The sequence below is a fragment of the Oculina patagonica genome, chromosome 1, assembly GCF_052425735.1.
Source record: "Oculina patagonica isolate OP01 chromosome 1, crgOcupat, whole genome shotgun sequence".
NCBI lineage: Eukaryota > Metazoa > Cnidaria > Anthozoa > Scleractinia > Oculinidae > Oculina > Oculina patagonica.
Genome location: NC_135758.1, coordinates 1,607,336 through 1,624,681, shown reverse-complemented (window position 1 = coordinate 1,624,681; position 17,346 = coordinate 1,607,336). Strand labels below are relative to the sequence as shown.

General features: G+C 38.9%; 2 protein-coding genes across 2 annotated transcripts; both read right to left on the bottom strand.

Annotated features, from left to right (window-relative positions):
- Window positions 1-1,520: 1,520 nt before the first annotated feature.
- Window positions 1,521-4,226, bottom strand: LOC144629244 (transmembrane protein 35B-like). Its single transcript, XM_078487497.1, has 2 exons — window positions 4,081-4,226; window positions 1,521-2,545 (listed from the first exon to the last, which is right to left on the bottom strand). The coding sequence occupies exons 1-2, from the start codon at window positions 4,192-4,194 to the stop codon at window positions 2,225-2,227; spliced, it is 435 nt and encodes a 144-aa protein (XP_078343623.1). The 5' UTR covers window positions 4,195-4,226; the 3' UTR covers window positions 1,521-2,224.
- A 1,861-nt stretch (window positions 4,227-6,087) lies between these two features.
- Window positions 6,088-17,287, bottom strand: LOC144658720 (mitochondrial import inner membrane translocase subunit TIM44-like). The gene is made up of 16 exons (XM_078519219.1): window positions 17,250-17,287; window positions 16,987-17,127; window positions 15,858-15,959; window positions 15,654-15,743; window positions 14,837-14,917; window positions 14,547-14,606; window positions 13,978-14,067; window positions 13,485-13,554; window positions 13,008-13,077; window positions 11,595-11,680; window positions 10,834-10,926; window positions 9,501-9,625; window positions 8,588-8,638; window positions 8,029-8,118; window positions 7,374-7,484; window positions 6,088-6,700 (listed from the first exon to the last, which is right to left on the bottom strand). Exons 1-16 carry the CDS (start codon window positions 17,277-17,279, stop codon window positions 6,581-6,583), a joined length of 1,410 nt encoding a protein of 469 aa, XP_078375345.1. The 5' UTR covers window positions 17,280-17,287; the 3' UTR covers window positions 6,088-6,580.
- Window positions 17,288-17,346: the final 59 nt, after the last annotated feature.

Below are 17,346 nucleotides of genomic sequence, written 5' to 3'. Positions count from 1 at the left end.
AAAAAAGTGATTTAAAAGGGTTCACCATAGGTCACAGTCCCGAAAGGATTAGTAAAGAGATCTAAAGAATGAAGCTTGTACAGTTTTTTCAGGGACACATCATATCGTGGTTTTACCTTGATGTTTTCCCAATTTGGAGTGTCTATGATTGCTGTTTATTTAAAAGGCTTTTATAATTCAAAATAAAGAAGAAATGCGTTTTCCTTTTTGAAATATCTTCTTCTGTTTTAGAGATATTTACGTTACTTTTGTACGGCACTTTAATAGAAATTCACTTTTCAAAATAGCCTAAGAGAAAGCGTGTCGTTTTTTTGATCTTGATTGAGTTTCTTTTTTTGGAGGGGAGGGGAGGGGGGTGGTTGGAAGCGTGATGGTTAGTTGATTTCGTTTGTCTGACCCGCTTAGGGTTTTTATCGAATCCCTGGCGACCAACAAGGTTTCACTAGGTCTGTTACTACACGTTGTTGTGGAGCAAATTATAGAAACAACCGCCAACCTACAGCTCGTTTGTCAAGGTTCTCGTTCCCCCAAATTCAAGTTTCTGAAACCCTGTGCACGGGAAAACCGAGACGCATGGAGTGCTTTTCTGAACTGTCTCAAGCGTCCTCCGGGGCGCGATGAGGCATAAGTAAACACTGGAAAAGTTTTTCCCTTTTCTTAACGCAGGAGTCCTGCTTAAACATAGCAGTTCCAGAAAGAAAACTCACAACTATTATAAAGTGCAGAATTGTGTGATCTTTATTTCTCGTTCTTTACTGACTTACTGTAGCCTGTGTACGCAGTCCCTGCCAGTGGGGTATAGGGCTAAAAAAATTAAGCGAGTAGAGGCTAGGGAGCTCCACTTGTTCACTTTCTTTTTTTCATACAACACCCCTAGGTACCCGGTTCTCACAGATTATTATTTTTACTCCTTTTGACTTCAGGGCCGTTGTTCAAGGGTTGGATGACATCATCCACTGGATCAATCGCTATGGAGCAGATAAGTGTTGACAGAACTACCGTATTTACTCGAATAAGCGCCGCCCCCGATTAAGCGCCGCCCTCGAATAAGTGCTGCAATTGAGACAAAAAAGTTAATAAGCGCCGCCCCCGAATAAGCGCCGCAGCCTCGATGCGGCGCTTATTCGATGAATTTCGTTTAACTAAAAACAGCACTTCAAAGCAATTCTAAAACCAACTGGGACATTTCTTTTCATCAAAAGCGATGTTTTACAGTTTAATGTGATTGTTTTTCCGCTCGCCCCTAAGTTTTCTATTTAACATTCTTATAATGTAGTTCTCTGCTAGTTCTGTATATGTTGTGAAGGTCGCGAACTTTGCCCGAACAACTAGCGCCACATCTCTCTTCAGCAAGAGACGAATACTGACAATCAAAAGACCATATATTTTCAATTACTGTAAAAGATAAGATTCTTTGTAGCGTCCAAACTTTAAATAAGCGCCGCCCTCGAATAAGCGCCGCACTTGAAGCGCGAAAAATTAAATAAGCGCCGCGGCGCTTATTCAAGTAAATACGGTATACTATCTCAGTACTGGATAGTGATTTATCCAGTAGATAGTGTTATCCACCCTTTGAAAACTGGGGCCAGAACGAAGTTAATGTGGGCTTTTGAGAGAAAATCAACATTTTCTTCCAGTAATACAAAAATATATTTCATGAGGGTGAAATTTTTGAAGCAAACATTGTGTGCAAAATATGGGAATCCTGTGTTAAATTACATAAATTTCTGAAAACAAGCCTCAAATAAATTTGAGGAATCGGTAAAGAATTTTGCCTTTAAAATGTTTTGGTTGTGCTTATATTTGGAACAGATTTTGCCTTTAAAAAAATACCCCAAAGGTTATGGTAACAAATGCAATACTTTATAATCTTAGAAAGTAAAAATATAAAACTGACATTGCCCCATGATGGGTAGTAAATTTAGTTATGTTTGTTGTTTAAGTCACTTTTTTTAAGGGGGGGGGGAAGGAGGAGGAGGGAACACCAAATCAATGAATCTTATGTGAGGAGGTTATTCTTTTTGGGGGGCCAGGAGCCGGTCCCGATGGTGTCCGTTTTAGAGACAGTTGACTGAATTCAAGAGTAAAAGACTTAATTTTGCTCAGTCTTCTTGCCCACCAGTTGGATGTCCATTACTCTTGACAAAAAGTGATTGTGCCAAGCACCAAGTTGTTTTTAGCCTGTACCAGAAGTGTTCCTGTACAAATGAAGAGTTACTGTCAATTACTCTTTCTTTTTCTGCTTTGGTGGTGTCTCTCCCAACAGCATTATAAAATTTAGCACCAGCAGAATTGAACTAACTGTTGGCGGCGCGAACATGACCGTAGGCTTATCCAGCCAATAAAGACTTTCCATCATCACAGTCATGACAATCAACAGTACTACAGTGCTTGCTATTTTCAGAGGCCTTGGTCCAGCATACAGCAGCAGGGCACAGACAACTTCAAGATATCCAATTACCATGCGATAAATGTCTGGATTAACATTACGACCAAACCACACCTTCAATGGATGCACTCGTGCCAAGTCAACAAAATCACGTTTCTGTTAAGTTAAAAAATAAACATGCCATGAAAAAAAGGATTCACTTAGAAATAAACATGAATCATAAGAGAGAATAAATTATTAACTTATTCTTAACTTTCCAATTTCCTTTGGTGTCAAATTCAAGGCAAATTCATGAATAATCAGATGATGAGAGGTGGGGAGGAGATAGATTTATTATGGTTCACTTTTACCCTTTGTACAACCTGGTGTTTTCCTTTCATATTCATTATCATATTATTACCGTACCATACACCAGAACATAGAAAATTCTGAACCGTACCACAACAGATGCATTAGGACATGACCAGATCAGTGTCACAGGCTACAATATTACTCTAGTAGTTGGTTCACTAACTTTATAGAACACTGCTCAACCAACACCAACAACTACCAGTACACCTCAGAAAAAACCAAAGAAAGAAACCAGTGGATGAAATTCTACTTAAAGCAGAGCCATAGATAGCATGATACAGCTGGCCCCTCTACACTTTACACAAGTCTCCAATAAACAACTCTTCAATTGACCCTGAAAATGACTTCTTCTCATTTTTGTTGAAATGTCTGACAGTAATAACCTCAACAGTCTTCTCCAAGGGGTATAGAATGGTCACCTAAATTAGCTTGATTCAGTTTCGGCAATTTTCGGCCAAGTCTCGAAATCTTGGCTTTGAAAAACAAGTTTTCGAAATTTCGTAATCATTTGAGTTACAAGGGTCTCAGAACCACAAATTTCGAAAATCTCCGTATGGGAGTCTTGAAATTTTGCTAGCGTTTTTTTTTGGGAGGAAAGAAAGGTGAAAGGTGGTCAGATGTCCTTCAAACCTTAGAAGGTTTGAAGGACATCTGACCACCTTTCATGGGTATTTTGACCAATTATTTTGTCCCAATGGAGAATTTGACAATTTTTTATAGAAAATGTCAAAATCCTCACCCCTTGCCCGACCCCCCTCCCCCTCGGGCTTAACATTGATAGGTGCATTATGTATAGTGAAGGTACGGGAATTTGATCGTGAGGTAGGTCCCCTGGGTAGGGATTTTGATCGTACGTGATGGCCCCAGGGTAGCGATTTTGGTCGACCTACCTCACGATCAAATTCCCGTGGTTAGCCCGACCCCCCCCCCCCCCCCCCTCGGGCTTAACATTGATAGGTGCATAAACAGATAAACAGCAATCATGAAAAGAACGAATCAGTTAGAATATTGTATGCATAATTAATGTAGGGGGCTGTGCGGAAATCTTGCCCTCTTTAATACAACTTGGAAAAAGAAAATGGTGTGAATGATTAATTGTCTCCAACACAACGTGGAATAATAATTAGCACATTATTTGCTCGGGAAATTTGTTACGATGAAGCAAAACACTCAACACTCAAATACAGTGTAAATGCTACTAGCGGCACTGCTGCAGAAGAAAGGTGCCAGGTTAAAACAGACAACAACAACAGCAACAGAAAGTAGGATCACTGCGGATGCAGCTAGTCATTTATCTCACGTAAAATCCAGTACCAAAGGACAGAGGTCTGTTAGCTTACCATTTGTTGGTGAACTTGCGGAGCAAATTTGTTTGTGATCTTCACGATACCTGCTGTACAGAAAGCAAATACGAGAAGCCCAGCGATGGAGCTTTTTATCACTGTGCTCACCATTTTATCAGCCGAGATTCAATCAAAACATGAAGCGAGGGCTAGAGCGAGTAAAAATTGAATTGGCGCGGACTCTCCAAGGAAGCCAAACGAAGCGTTACGGTCAGCGTCACGTGATTTCAATATCGGTCCCAGACCCCATAGCATGCAGAACGGAGTGTGCTACACGTAAAAGCGGGTGTTTAGTGAGACTCTGAAAACACCTGAGAAAGCGCAGGAAGGTGGGGGATGGGGAGGAACTCAACGCGTGAAATATCCAAGTATCCCTGTAACAACATTGTTCAGTTGGAAAGGAGACAATAAACTCATAGGCAAGCTACAGTGTAAAGGTGCTGGAGAATTGTTTTTTCTACTTTGTATTTTCTAATATCATCAGTGCTTAGTGTATCCTCCGACGCAGTCGTTCTTAGGGGCGATCTGGAGGAGTGAAACACGATCGCCCCTAAAACGACTGCGTGGGAGAATATCTGAGTGATGCATTTACCGGGTCAGTGTTCTTCAACTGTCTTTTGTCCCTTCCCACTATAAATTCTTGCCTCATAACTCGTTCACAGGGCCTTGCTTGAATTCTCGCGCCCTTCAGAGTTAGGGTAAGCGTTCCAAGCGTCATCTCTTTCGTTCGGTTTGTTGATTTTGGAAAAACACTGACCATGATTCAACCGTGATTCCAACCGCTCTATTCTGGCAAATCTTTATGAAATACCCTGGCTCATTATGACCGCCGGTAAATTTCTGATAGTTGTTAAAACAACAATAACTGATACAAATTACAACAGAAGGTTTATTGAAAACCACAATCACAATGTTTAAAGTACAGTCAACTCTCTTTTAACGGACACCTCTCTAAGACGGACAGTTGGAGCCGGTCCTGAAGGTTAACTGAAATATCTAAAAAACACCGAGGCGAAACTCGCTCTCGCTCTCTGTGGCTCTCTTCGTCGCTCATACTAAAGAAGTATCGGTATGCTTATATTTTTCTTTCAGTTGTTGAAAAGATAGTTACATTTTGTCGGTATTTATTGTCGTTCTCGCAACTGCGCTAGTAGCTTTTACTCACAACTCAAAAAATCATATAAAAACCACCGAGCCGAGAAAATTTTTCATAATGCCCGGTCATTACAAGAAAATAATGCCCGCTCAGCAGCCAATCAGAGCGCGGTAAAGGTAAGGTAAGGTAAAATTTTATTGAACACTCCTAAAGAGGTTTTTTCAGTGAACAATACATGAAGTTGAATAAAATGTAAAATTTAAAATGTGTACCCTAGTTATATATTATAAAAAATAAAAAGAAATAGAAAGAAAAATGCAAGAAATAAGAAAAAAAAATAATTTAAAAACTCGCTGAGAAGCTTTGTCTTCAGAGTTGTCTTAAAAATTGTATGACTCTTGCATAGTTTTAAGTCTTTGTCTAAAGAGTTCCATAGCTTTACTATTCTGTAATAAAATGACTTCTGGCCAGCAGTGGTTTTGCACAGGGGAATATTCAGTTGATGTGAATTTCTTGTGGTTCTGCTTGATATTTATTGCCTTTTGACAAATTGCGAAGTCAGATAGGTCGGGGCACAGCCCGTCATGCACTTAAATGCGAAAACAGCGTCTCGGAGGTAAAGCTGCTTTTTTACGGGAAGCCACCTCAAATTCTTCAGTGATGGAAGATAATAATATAAAATAGGTCATTTTTAACAAACTCTGAGCAGAAAGCTCCACGCCGTAAGCATGTGCCATATGTCCTGATTTTTTCTGAGCGGCGCGGGACGGCTGTACACAGGCTATCCTAACTCATGCTCTATCTCTGGCGCAGAAACGCGATCCTCTCTTCGAATTCTTTTATAGTCGTACAAGGCACAAATTTGTCCAAAAGAACTGTCTCTGTGAAAGACATTACTGAAACGTCAGTTTAAAATTGTTCGTAGATTACTTTAATCATAAATATCACAAAATACCATCATCAAATTATCACGACTGTTAATAAGTGAATGTTGTATTTACAACTCAAAAACGGCCAATACCATCAAACACTGCAAGCGCAACATTCACGAAGATCATCCAAGTAGCTTGCTAGTTTATTTTCTCTACCCTTCGCGGAAGAGAGCCTTCCGGTGTGGTTCTGGGCACAGCGAGACGCGCGCAGTGGTGACCTTCAGACACGCGTGTCTCGCGTGGCCTGCGCTCGCCTCGTGTCCTGCCGAGAGCACTGCAAAATCACCTCGCGGGCCAAAAGAAAGCTCACAATCTTAACCCTAGCCGTTAGAGAATTCTTCTTGCGCTCTTTCTCCTCACGTAGGAGTACATGTACACAGTTATTGTCAGTGTATCTTTTAAAATATCTTCTCAGTGAACATTTTGAAAAGTAAAAATTAAATTTAGGAGCAGATGTTGATGAATTCTGTTAGACCCATGCACTGCTGTTTTGTATGCCAAACTCCAGTACCCTCCACGCTGATCTGTGGTCCAAAATACTTTGATCCCGGCATAGTGCCCACACGTAGCTGACATTTTCAATGTTATCCTGAAAACAAAATGAAGATTAAGTTAAAATCTGCACCCGGGCCATGTTGGAAGTTTGTGTTATCAACACTTATCTATTGGATAGCGATTTAGCCAGTGGATAGCATTATCCACCATTTGAATAACTGGCCTCTGGGTGGCACCTCAGAAGTAAACTGTCTTGCCCAAAATGTAATAGCACCAGGGCCCTTCCTTCACCGCGGTCAAACGTTTCTGGCAGCTTTTCGCTCTATTTCGGCGAATTTGGTTTATATTGAATGTGTTAGTATGAGCATGGATCGAAAAAATAGTTGCATAGTGAAAACATATTCCGTTTTCCTCAGGTAAGCTAGTGTTTTTACCTTTAAAATGTTCCGCATCCGAGCCAAAGTGCTTTGACAAATTGCGCCGATATTAGTCGCATATCGCTATATATACGTAGAACTTTTTAAGTAAAGCTCAAAAAACTAAGTAAATTGTCAGGATACCGGTAATGTATCGAACTTTGAACTGTGAAAATTAAAACCTTCTCTTTGAAGTACTTTTTTTTTTTTTTTGCATTTTTCTGTCGTTTGACCGCGGTTGACAAGGGCCCTGGCTGGGTTAGAACCCAGACCTCTTGACCCAGAGTCCAATGCAGCACACATGTAGTTGTACGAAGAAGGAAAGTTAAAAGTAGTGTTTGAAGTACTTACTTCACCGCCCTCGACAATATTGCCAACTGCGTCTTTGAGGATCATTATCTGTTGGACCATAAACGTCAGGACTAAAACAGGTCCTTGTTCCATGACCTTGGCCATTGCCACCTGAAAATCAGCAGTTGATGGTCAATGTAAAACTGTATTAAAATTCTACATTAACCAAAAAAAAGTCTGACGAAAAAAATCCTTTCCTAATCGGATATCTACCATTATGTATCTTGGCAAGACAAGCTACTAAAACGTTTTCTAGCTTCATGTTTTTCAGGATTAAGAATTTAATGGGAAACACGAAACGCGGGCTTTCCACTTTATTTACATTTATGAAAGTGGCAAAAAACAAGGTGTTTCGCCTAAGGGCCAAGAAGCATAGGACGGGAAGGGGTAAACGAGTAGGGAAAAGAAGGAAGGAAACGCCAAAATATGCAAATAAAGCTCATGTTGTGTACTCGTGCTAACTTACTCTCTCTGTAGACCCTGTATGTGCCCGCACAATGTAAGGTTAAACGACAAATTATTAACGAACATTTAATTTTACTCTGATGAAGGTAGACAAAGGCCACCGAAGATTTAGTGACTTTAAAGTTTCGATTAGATGAATCCTTCTAATTATGACAAACCATTTGTCCAGTTGTTTTGCGTTTTAACTTACGTCGACATCTCTGACATCCAGGATTTTTGCTTCAAGTTTCTGTCCCAGCTGCTTGGTTTGCTCAATCTGCGCAGCTAGAACATTGTATGCCTAGAAAAAGACCACAATTAGAATTCTATAGCAAAGACACCCTAAAATGTTCAGAAGTGGTATTAACCAAGTCAATGAAGCACAATAATAATTATACGATTGGTAACAACACTATTCCATAAAAGGTCACTTGTCTTTGAAGATGACTTCTGTTCAGGTTGTCGAAACGTCTGAAACGTCAGTAACCAACAACAGCCCTTTTCAGAACTACTTTCACCCAGAGGATCACACTATACGAACTACTGATACTCCTGGGTTCAAACTATTCACTAGGTAAGCTTCCGTAGTAATCTCCAAAATGCGCTAATTTGTCCTAGAATATATAAGGTTCAAAGTTAAAATTCTTGCATTTCCACAGTATTGTTGATGTAGAGCATAAGACTTGTTCTCTTTTGCGGTGTTCTAATGTTGGGTATATTGGGTAGATTTTAAGGAAAAGCATCAGTATAACAACTCTAACAACACTTACTGGTTCGTGGCACCAGTCTTTTAAGACATCCAAGTCACCTTTTAGGAATGCCTACAAAAAACATGAGAAAATACATCTTAGTGCAAAGAAACAGATTTTCCAAGGTTGCCCTTTGGGTAAGTTGTAGTCATTGGGTGCTACAACAACAACAATCTTTTATTTCGTGCCCAGAAGAGTTTTACAATAAGTAAATACATGCAAGAGAAAAAATTAACAATAAAAAAGAGCACAGCCACTTAGAAATAGCAAAGCCCGCTAGCCCAAAGGCCTTTCTCAGTGGCCCAAATTAATTTCCATTAAGTAAAAAGTCTAAAAATGTTACTTGTAAAATTCATTAAATATTCATGCGGGTGCAAACCAATGCCAGTACCATATTCAGATCACATGTACACAACTGTAAACCCCAATACAAATCAAACAATAGAATTAACTTTTGATACAAACTCCTGCTCAGCTAATTAGTATTCATTAACTTTAGATACAGATCTGTACTGATACGCATAACAATACTTTGCATTCGATTTATTGTTTTCATTTCACAAGTAGAATAAAATATTTGGTCCGATCTGCATGGCCGTTAACAATGGCTCGCCTATCGGCTCGCCATTGTAAACGCCCATACAGATCTCCCGCTCATATTTTATCTACTACTTGTCCATTGGGTAAGTGATGGATAAAATCCACTAGCCCAACAGGAAAATCTGCTAGCTTAAGCCTGGGCTAACGGACAGGACTTTCTCTACATGCTGAATGAACTCTGTGCGACTTGTCTGCCATGAAGCAGATTTGAACTGCAAATATTTTGATGCCTTACACTTTTATGTTCTATGTTTTGTGTCCTTCACGGCACATCTTCTTATAACATCTTATCAAGCTGGCTGATGCATAGACTGTAGTGCCCATAATATCATACCTCTAAAACTGAAGGGATGATTTCAAATTCACATTCTTTAAGAAAACTGTCTTTGTTAAACTGGGGATCAATTCTTGTGATTTCAGCCATTGTCTTTGCTGTGTCCGATTGTGAAAACACATCACCTAGGGAGTTAATAAAATAAGTTTTTTGTAAATTCCTAATAGAAGAGAGCTGTCAGCAGGCATTGACTTTTGGATTTCACAAAGAACTTTATGAACTCTATTACATGGTTGCCTCAGACATCAGTTTTACAAATTCCCTGAGCTTTACCTGATAAAAATCAAATTTCCCTGACTAAAAAATGCAAAATGTCAGATATAAAAATTGCAGCCTCCAGCCTCCATTTCCAAAGGAAAAACACCACGCCAATCTTTCCTGACTCAAAATAAAATTCCCTGACTTTTCCCTGACCTTGAAGATATTTTTTTTCCTGACCATTTCTTGACCTGTAGTAAACTTGCATAACTACGCAAAAGTAGCAGTAATCCCATTGGATGCTTGCATGAGGAAAAGAGGGGTGTGGAGGGGACAGTTAACAGAGAAATGCTGAGATGCATAAAAACTAATCATAATGATTTTTATCATCTATCCACGAGTGAAGAGCAAATAACATAAATACAGTTAAATGTAATTTAACATAGTTAACGACAACGAGCAAGAGCCTAGTCATTAGCGTGTTTCTAGTGTTTCGGGCGTTTGTAGCATTAAGCGTTTGGCGTATGTTTGTTAGTAGCGTTTGGTGGCGTTCACATGGTTGCTGAAGTGCTGGGTCGAGTCTTGTCCAGCGGTGTCTCCCTTTGGTACATGCGTAGCTATCCCATGTGCTTGCGTTAGTTGTTCGTTCGGCGTGGCGTTTGTGTCAGTTTGTAGTAGCGTTCTCAGCATTCCCTTCCCTCCCTCCCTGGGGTTTGGGCCTTTTACTGGGTCCTAATGTTCAGTTTTCTTCCACTGAGCCATTTGGGCTTGAGTGTGACGAGTGCTCGGGTTCGGGGGCCCGATACGGGGGGCTCATGGCTGGGTTGCGGGTTTGGGCAGGCCAGTCGGGTGTTCTGGCGCCTTGGGGGTGTGATTGCGATTGCAGCCCCCGGGCCGCTTGGGCACCTAACCTCCACTTGCGACGTGGGCATTAATGGCAAAATTGATCAATCATGAAATGATAAAAAATGTTTCACTCCATCTGAACGATGACTTTGGTCAATGTTGTGCCATTCACTAATTACTCAACTTCACAAAAAAGGCAGCAAATAAGCAAATTAATTTTACTCTAGCAATTACCAGAATGGCAATTTAACTCAGTAAAATGTCATAGAACACGGTACTGTTCACTTACTAAAAACATCTTGTAGCTTGTCTGTCACCACTCTAGAAGCTCTTACCATCACATTGTCACTTTCATCGTATTTTGTTTTGAGATTGAACAGACCTGATAATGAAACAAATGCATACGACTGAATAAACTTAACCAGCAATTTTGTTGGAATGGATGATAACTCAACTACTGTAGCTGAAATTCACATAAACCATCAAAATTTTCTACATCAAGGCAACTATGAGTAGTCCCTTATTTATCCCAGGATAAGCAGGGCAAACGACTTGAATTCTAGCTTGCCCGTTGGACAAACGAACTAAGCAGCTCTCAAATTTTGCTTGCCCGGGGCAGTTGCATTTTTGTCTTACCTTATTATAGGAATATAACGAGGCATTTTAACAACGCAAACAAAATTGACGCGTAATAAAATTAACGCGAATTTAGGAAAAGTTCTGGTCAAATGCTTATAGTAAAAAAGTTAACACACATAATTAATGCGAATTTTTGAAATTCGTGTTAATAACATGTATTGTTAATTTTCTATAATAAGGTAGTTTAGTTTTTCTAAATGAATAAAAATGTAGTTGGCAGATGTCTTGCCTGGGCCCTTGGTACTGAGAAAGAAGAGTTACTTGCCAGCAAGGAAATCTTCTTGTCCCGGATGACTAGATGGCACTTTTCTCGAGCCCTGGGTTAGTCCAATGACCCACTTTTTTATAAGTAACCTTGAGAAAAACGATGGACTAGTCACAGTATACACATCATGAAATAAGCTTTTTTACCAGTAACGACAGGATTGTTATCTTTGAATTCCTTCCACTGTTGGTACCATTTGGAGTCCTTGTGCAGTACCACACCTGTAGCATCCCTGATGATCAGTGAGAAATATATGAGATAAGGAACTGGCTCACTTGGGAACATAACTTCAATACATGCAATAATGATTAAAGCTCACAAGACAAGAAATCACCAAATCATTTTCTACATTGTTTCAGATAAGAAAGGGCTCTCAGGTCAAAAACCCGACAAGGGCAGCTACCTGACCCGACAAATTAACAGAAAACTTATAACGATTTGGTGAGAGCAGTGGGAATTTGACCCATTCTGTCAGTTCCTTGTATGATGACACCCAGGGCTTGAGACTAACTTTTTAACTCACTGGTTTACTGGCTAGTGACATGTCAGATTTTACTAGCCAAAAGTAATTTCTCACTAGTCAGGTATATTGATTTCTATCAAGAACAGTTGCCTTTTCCGAGTTTTTCACTAGCCAAATGGCTAGTAGGAATGCTAAACCTGGTAGCCAAAACCTAAATTTTAGTAGCCTTTGGCTAGTTGGCTACCGTTAGTCTCGAGCCCTGACACCTTGCCTGAAAAATTCACTTTTAACCCAGTTCTACAAATTTATGGAAGAAGCTGGTCAGTCAATGTTAGGGCTACAAGTTTTTTATAGGGCTGCAACGATATATTTTCCCACAATACGATATGTACCTCAATACAAATGCCACGATACGATACACGATACGATACAACATTACATACAACTGACAAGTGCCATAATTTTACTAAATTCTGTTGGTAACACCGTTTTTTCAACTTTATCAGCAGCAAAAACTTATTTTCAAAGTGAAGTTCTCATGAACTGCATGTTTTTGCTTGTGGGCACACAAAAATCGCTATTGAGGGCTTTGACTTAAGTAAAAAGTCATTTAAAACATTAATTTCTGAATGTTGATGAAGAATATTCTATTGTTTTACGATACTGCGATATTTTGTTCAAATACCGATATTCGTATCTTGACAAAAAATATCGCGATTCACCGGTGCACCAGTGTATTGTTGCAGCCCTAGTTTTTTAACTTATGAGTTAGAAGAATTTCAGTCCATCTCCTTAACTCAACGATAACTGATTAAAAAAAATCAAGATTGTCAACCTCCACGACAACTTATCAACCTTATTTTGTGTTAGCATGTTAACAGCTAGTATTATTTTGGCAATCAACATTTTAAAAAGCATGCTTCTAGGATAAATTTTCTTAAAGTAACAACATGGAATGCTGTATCTACAGTTGTGAATGTAAACTCAATTACCGTTTTTTTTTGGTTTGTTCATGTACAACCATAAAACAATGTGCACATAAAAACTACTTGACTAACACAAAAGCAGCCAAGAGAAAGTTTATCAAAAAACCTACTCATTTGCTTCAATCCTTCTCTCTTTCTTAGCCATTTCTCCTTGTTCTCCAGTTCTCCTCCTGAGCTTTTCTACATCAACCACAGACAAAAAATCAACCATCATGATGAATCAACAGAGCCAGGGTTCTCATTAGAAGGTGGTACCTGGGTATTAACAGTACCAGGAGAGTCAGCGCCCGCCTACTTTCAAATCGAACATAAGGAAGTTTGCTTTATTTGTGTTCTTTTCGACCTGCCTACTCTCCCCTTGATGCCTTCCTACTTCAAAACTTAATGAAACCCCTGCAGACCAAGGCATAATATACAGGGACTACAGTGTTATTCAGTTTTAATTAACCTTTTAAGCATTGTCTCACATTAAAGCAGTCTGGAGAAAAAATGGATGAAATCATACTCACCTGGTTCTAAACTTTCCAGGTTTGAAATACAAAATTAAAATATATATTATTATATGTTATTGATTTGAAGTCTCTAACCTGGGGTTCTATAGGGTCTTGATTTTTCTAGTTCTTCATCAAGGACCTCCTGCTTGACTGTTTTAAAGCCCTGTTAATAAATAATAAGAAGAGATCAGACTTGGCGCATGATGACAGAGGCACACTACATGTAACATGTATATCATGATCTTGTGCTACAATGCAAATACATGTAAGAACACACTGATCAGTTAGGAGAATGATCTATTCCGACTATCAGAGTTACTTTGAGACAAAAGAAAAAAACACTAAAAATGATTGTATGGAATGGTCAATGTTATGGTAAGACTTCCTGAAAGAGTGAAATTATTTTAAGTAACGTTAAGTATATAAAATTAAGACTGATTGGGAGATTGATTCAAATTTTCTATAGATTGCAAACCTGTGCTAAGTAGGAAAAATTCTCTAGATAATTCCAATGACAACACTACATACATGTACATTTCTCAGATTATGAATATTATTTTGACACAACTATACAAAGAATACTAACCGCAGACACAGTCTTAAAAGTTTCCGTTTTTCCAATAATTTCACTCTGTTCCTGAACCTTGGCTGCAGCCTCCTTAGCAGATTTTGCAAACTACAAGTCAAGTTCATCTGTAAGTACTCAAATGCAAGATATTACCGGGTATGTTTCTACAGTTATCCATGGATGTATAAGTTTTATGGGTTTGTATTAGAATTTTGAGTTTGATGTTTAAGTTACACATTTTGGTTCAATTGAGGAAGAATCTGAACTTAAAAACATAGCTGTTAAACTGTATTCAGCCAACAGATGACCGCTATATCTGCAACTATTTTCATGCTAACTGGAGTGAACTAAATATTGTTAGATTAAAAGGAGCACTGTTCAAGCTAAAAAAATAATCCCTTGTCGATCCACTGCATGCCTTTTTACTACTATTGATTCCTGTAAAGTGTTAACTTTTAAAAAAAAATCAAATGAATACCAGTAATAATGCCATGATTTACATGTACAATTTGATGATAGCCCACCCAAAATAAACAAGGCCAAAATAGTTCTATGGTTTGTGTCATTACATATGAAAATCTTCATACCTCTTCAGTAACCTCTTTGCCCTTTTTAAATGCCTCACTTGTTGTTGCATCTTCATATGCCTGATAAAAACAATCATAATTATTTAAAAGCCAACAAACAAATAAACAGTCTGGTCTTGGTTATTTCAGGGTACACGCATGTACAGCTGTTAACTTGACAAAAATGGATTGGTGTTAAACCTTAATCAAAATGATGTTTAACTGATTCAATAACAGTTCCCATCTTCAGGGCTGTAACTCTTTCATGTTGCTTGTATATTTGTAGAAGACATCCAACAAAATTCACATACCTTTGAGACTTTTGTTGAAAATGCTCCTGAGAAGCTCTTGACTACAGCAGAAGTCCTCATTGATGCAGATGATACCGTATCCTAACACAAAAAACATCACACAGTCAGTTTCAAATGATTCCCTTTTTTCATTTACATGGACAGTACCAAGTGACAAGCAGTCTTCAACACAAATATTATCTTTGTATGCTTAGTACTTTTAAACAACTAAATAACATCAACACTTTAGCATTGCACCAAACTGTAACTGCTTGAGTCACCATGATCAAGCATTCCCGTTGCAACAAAACTATTTATGAGAAAGATTTATTATTTTTTCTTTCTTTATATATTTATGATTTATTTTCTCAGCATATTAGCACATTTTTTAGGGGCCTAGTCAGCCCTCGTCAGCTCCGAGGGTAAATAAATTTGATTGATTGATTGATTTGAAAGATGCACATAACTGTAAATTTAGTTGTCATGACTGTCGGACAAATAAGAAACTAAGTATCTGACAGAATTTGAACCCATGACCTTCTGCATGTTGGTTGGTTGCTCTAACCACTGAGCTACATGTACAGGTAAACCTGGGGCACACTGCGCCATGTTCTAAGTTAATACAAATTAGTATGTATGCGACAGATGCCTTGCATTTTGCTGGGATCAGCTCTTGATGTACAACTGTAGCAAAGCTTTATAAATCTGATGCCTGATTGCTTGGGTTGAGATCATGCAACAAGTAAACAGCCTGTTCCATTACACATCCAATATACAATAACTTATTTAACAACGGAGCCAACTGTTTTATTCATCCCCACTCCTACTCAAAGCTCACCTTTATCTTGTTTACAAACTTGACTCTTGTTGACAATGTCTCTGACTGCTCATATTTTTTTGCTTCTTCTTGAAATTTCTTGATATTTTCCTGAAAGGTGAAAGCAGATATCAATATGAAACTTTAGGTTTCATTGTCACTAAACTTTGTATAAATACCATGGAAGGATGCATAACAATACTTCAAGAAATACTTCTCACAAACCTGCATTTCTTTATTTCTTTCAAAGCCCTCCTTTATATTTTCTATAAACCTTCCTATTAAGCCAGGTTGTTCATTTGGTCTTCTGTAAGCATACCATCTGATCTGTGATATATAAAAATCAGAGAATAGTTTTATTAGAAATTATTTGTACATAAACTTGAAAAAAAGGCAATAAAAACGTTTTTTTGTCACAGCGACAAGGGAAGAACAGGAAGAGAGAGCCTGGGATCAAGGTTGATTAATCAGCTTGTTGCATGTGTTCCCTTCGCGATATTTGGTATTTTCCTTTGTTCTAATGTTCTGGTGAATCTGGTCTATTCAGCAGAATGACAGAAAAACGGAATAGCACTAGTTTGCTTGCGGTTAGCTTCACTCTGTTTTGCTTGTGAACTGTTCACAGTCCCCCATTTTCTGTGAAGTTGTAGAAATGAATCATTGAGTTCGGTGGGCTGCCATCTTGGTTCCTGAACGTGAGTGAAAATACGCTCATGGGTAGGGGGGGTGCACCCCCATGCTATGAACTCCCCGCAACAATACCCACTGGGTTTTTGCACTCTACCCAGTTTTAGCTCGCATTCAGGAACCAAGATGGTGGCCCGTCGAACTCAATGATTGGAGTTCTTAGGGGCAAATGCTTTTTTAATGCAATTCTTGAGGGCTTCACTCATTTTCAAAGAATTTCATTGTAGTTTAAGGCATTTTCAGTGGATTTTAAACGTTTTTAATGGATTTCTTTAGGGGTAAGAATGAAATACCTGAAAACACCTTCCTCAACAGGAGGCAGGTGTGTGTGTGTGTGTGTGTGTGTGTGTGTGTGTGTGTGTGTGTGTGTGTGTGGGTGGGGGGGAGGGGTGCTATAGCCCATGGTAAGATATGACAATGAAACTTGATATATTTGAAATGATAACTAAATGTTTGGACAACTTGCATGATTGAAGTACTACCAAGTAATGAAAACCTTAACTACCCTTAATATGGAACATGGGCTAACTATCCCCAATAACTTGGGTTCAATAGTAGTTTTTCCAGCGTGATCGTGCAGCTGACCTCAGGGTAGTCAGGAGTCACCTGGACTGTCAACGTAGCTAGACAAACTACAAGGATGAGTATAGTGTATTGATACCAGTACCTGTTGTGAATTGTATTCCCCTTGTCGCAGTCTACTTGGTAGAACCGAAGCGCCGACGAAATATTGGTTTGCACGTGTGTCGAGGAGACCAACACGTGCAAAGTTACGACAGCTTTGGCACACGTATTTTCCGAGTAGCATCTGTATTAAAGAAAAGACAACCAAAGAGATGCACGCTTAATACGGCTAGCAACAATTTGATGCAGGTTTTAGAAGGAAAGAAATATTTTCATGACATAAAATCGGCAAATTTCGTCACCAACCTGCGCCATCTTGAATTTTCTTGACAACATGAGAAGCATGCGCAAATGTTGAAGGCAGACGTACATTATAACTGCGGGCTCAGTTTGAGCTCGAAGA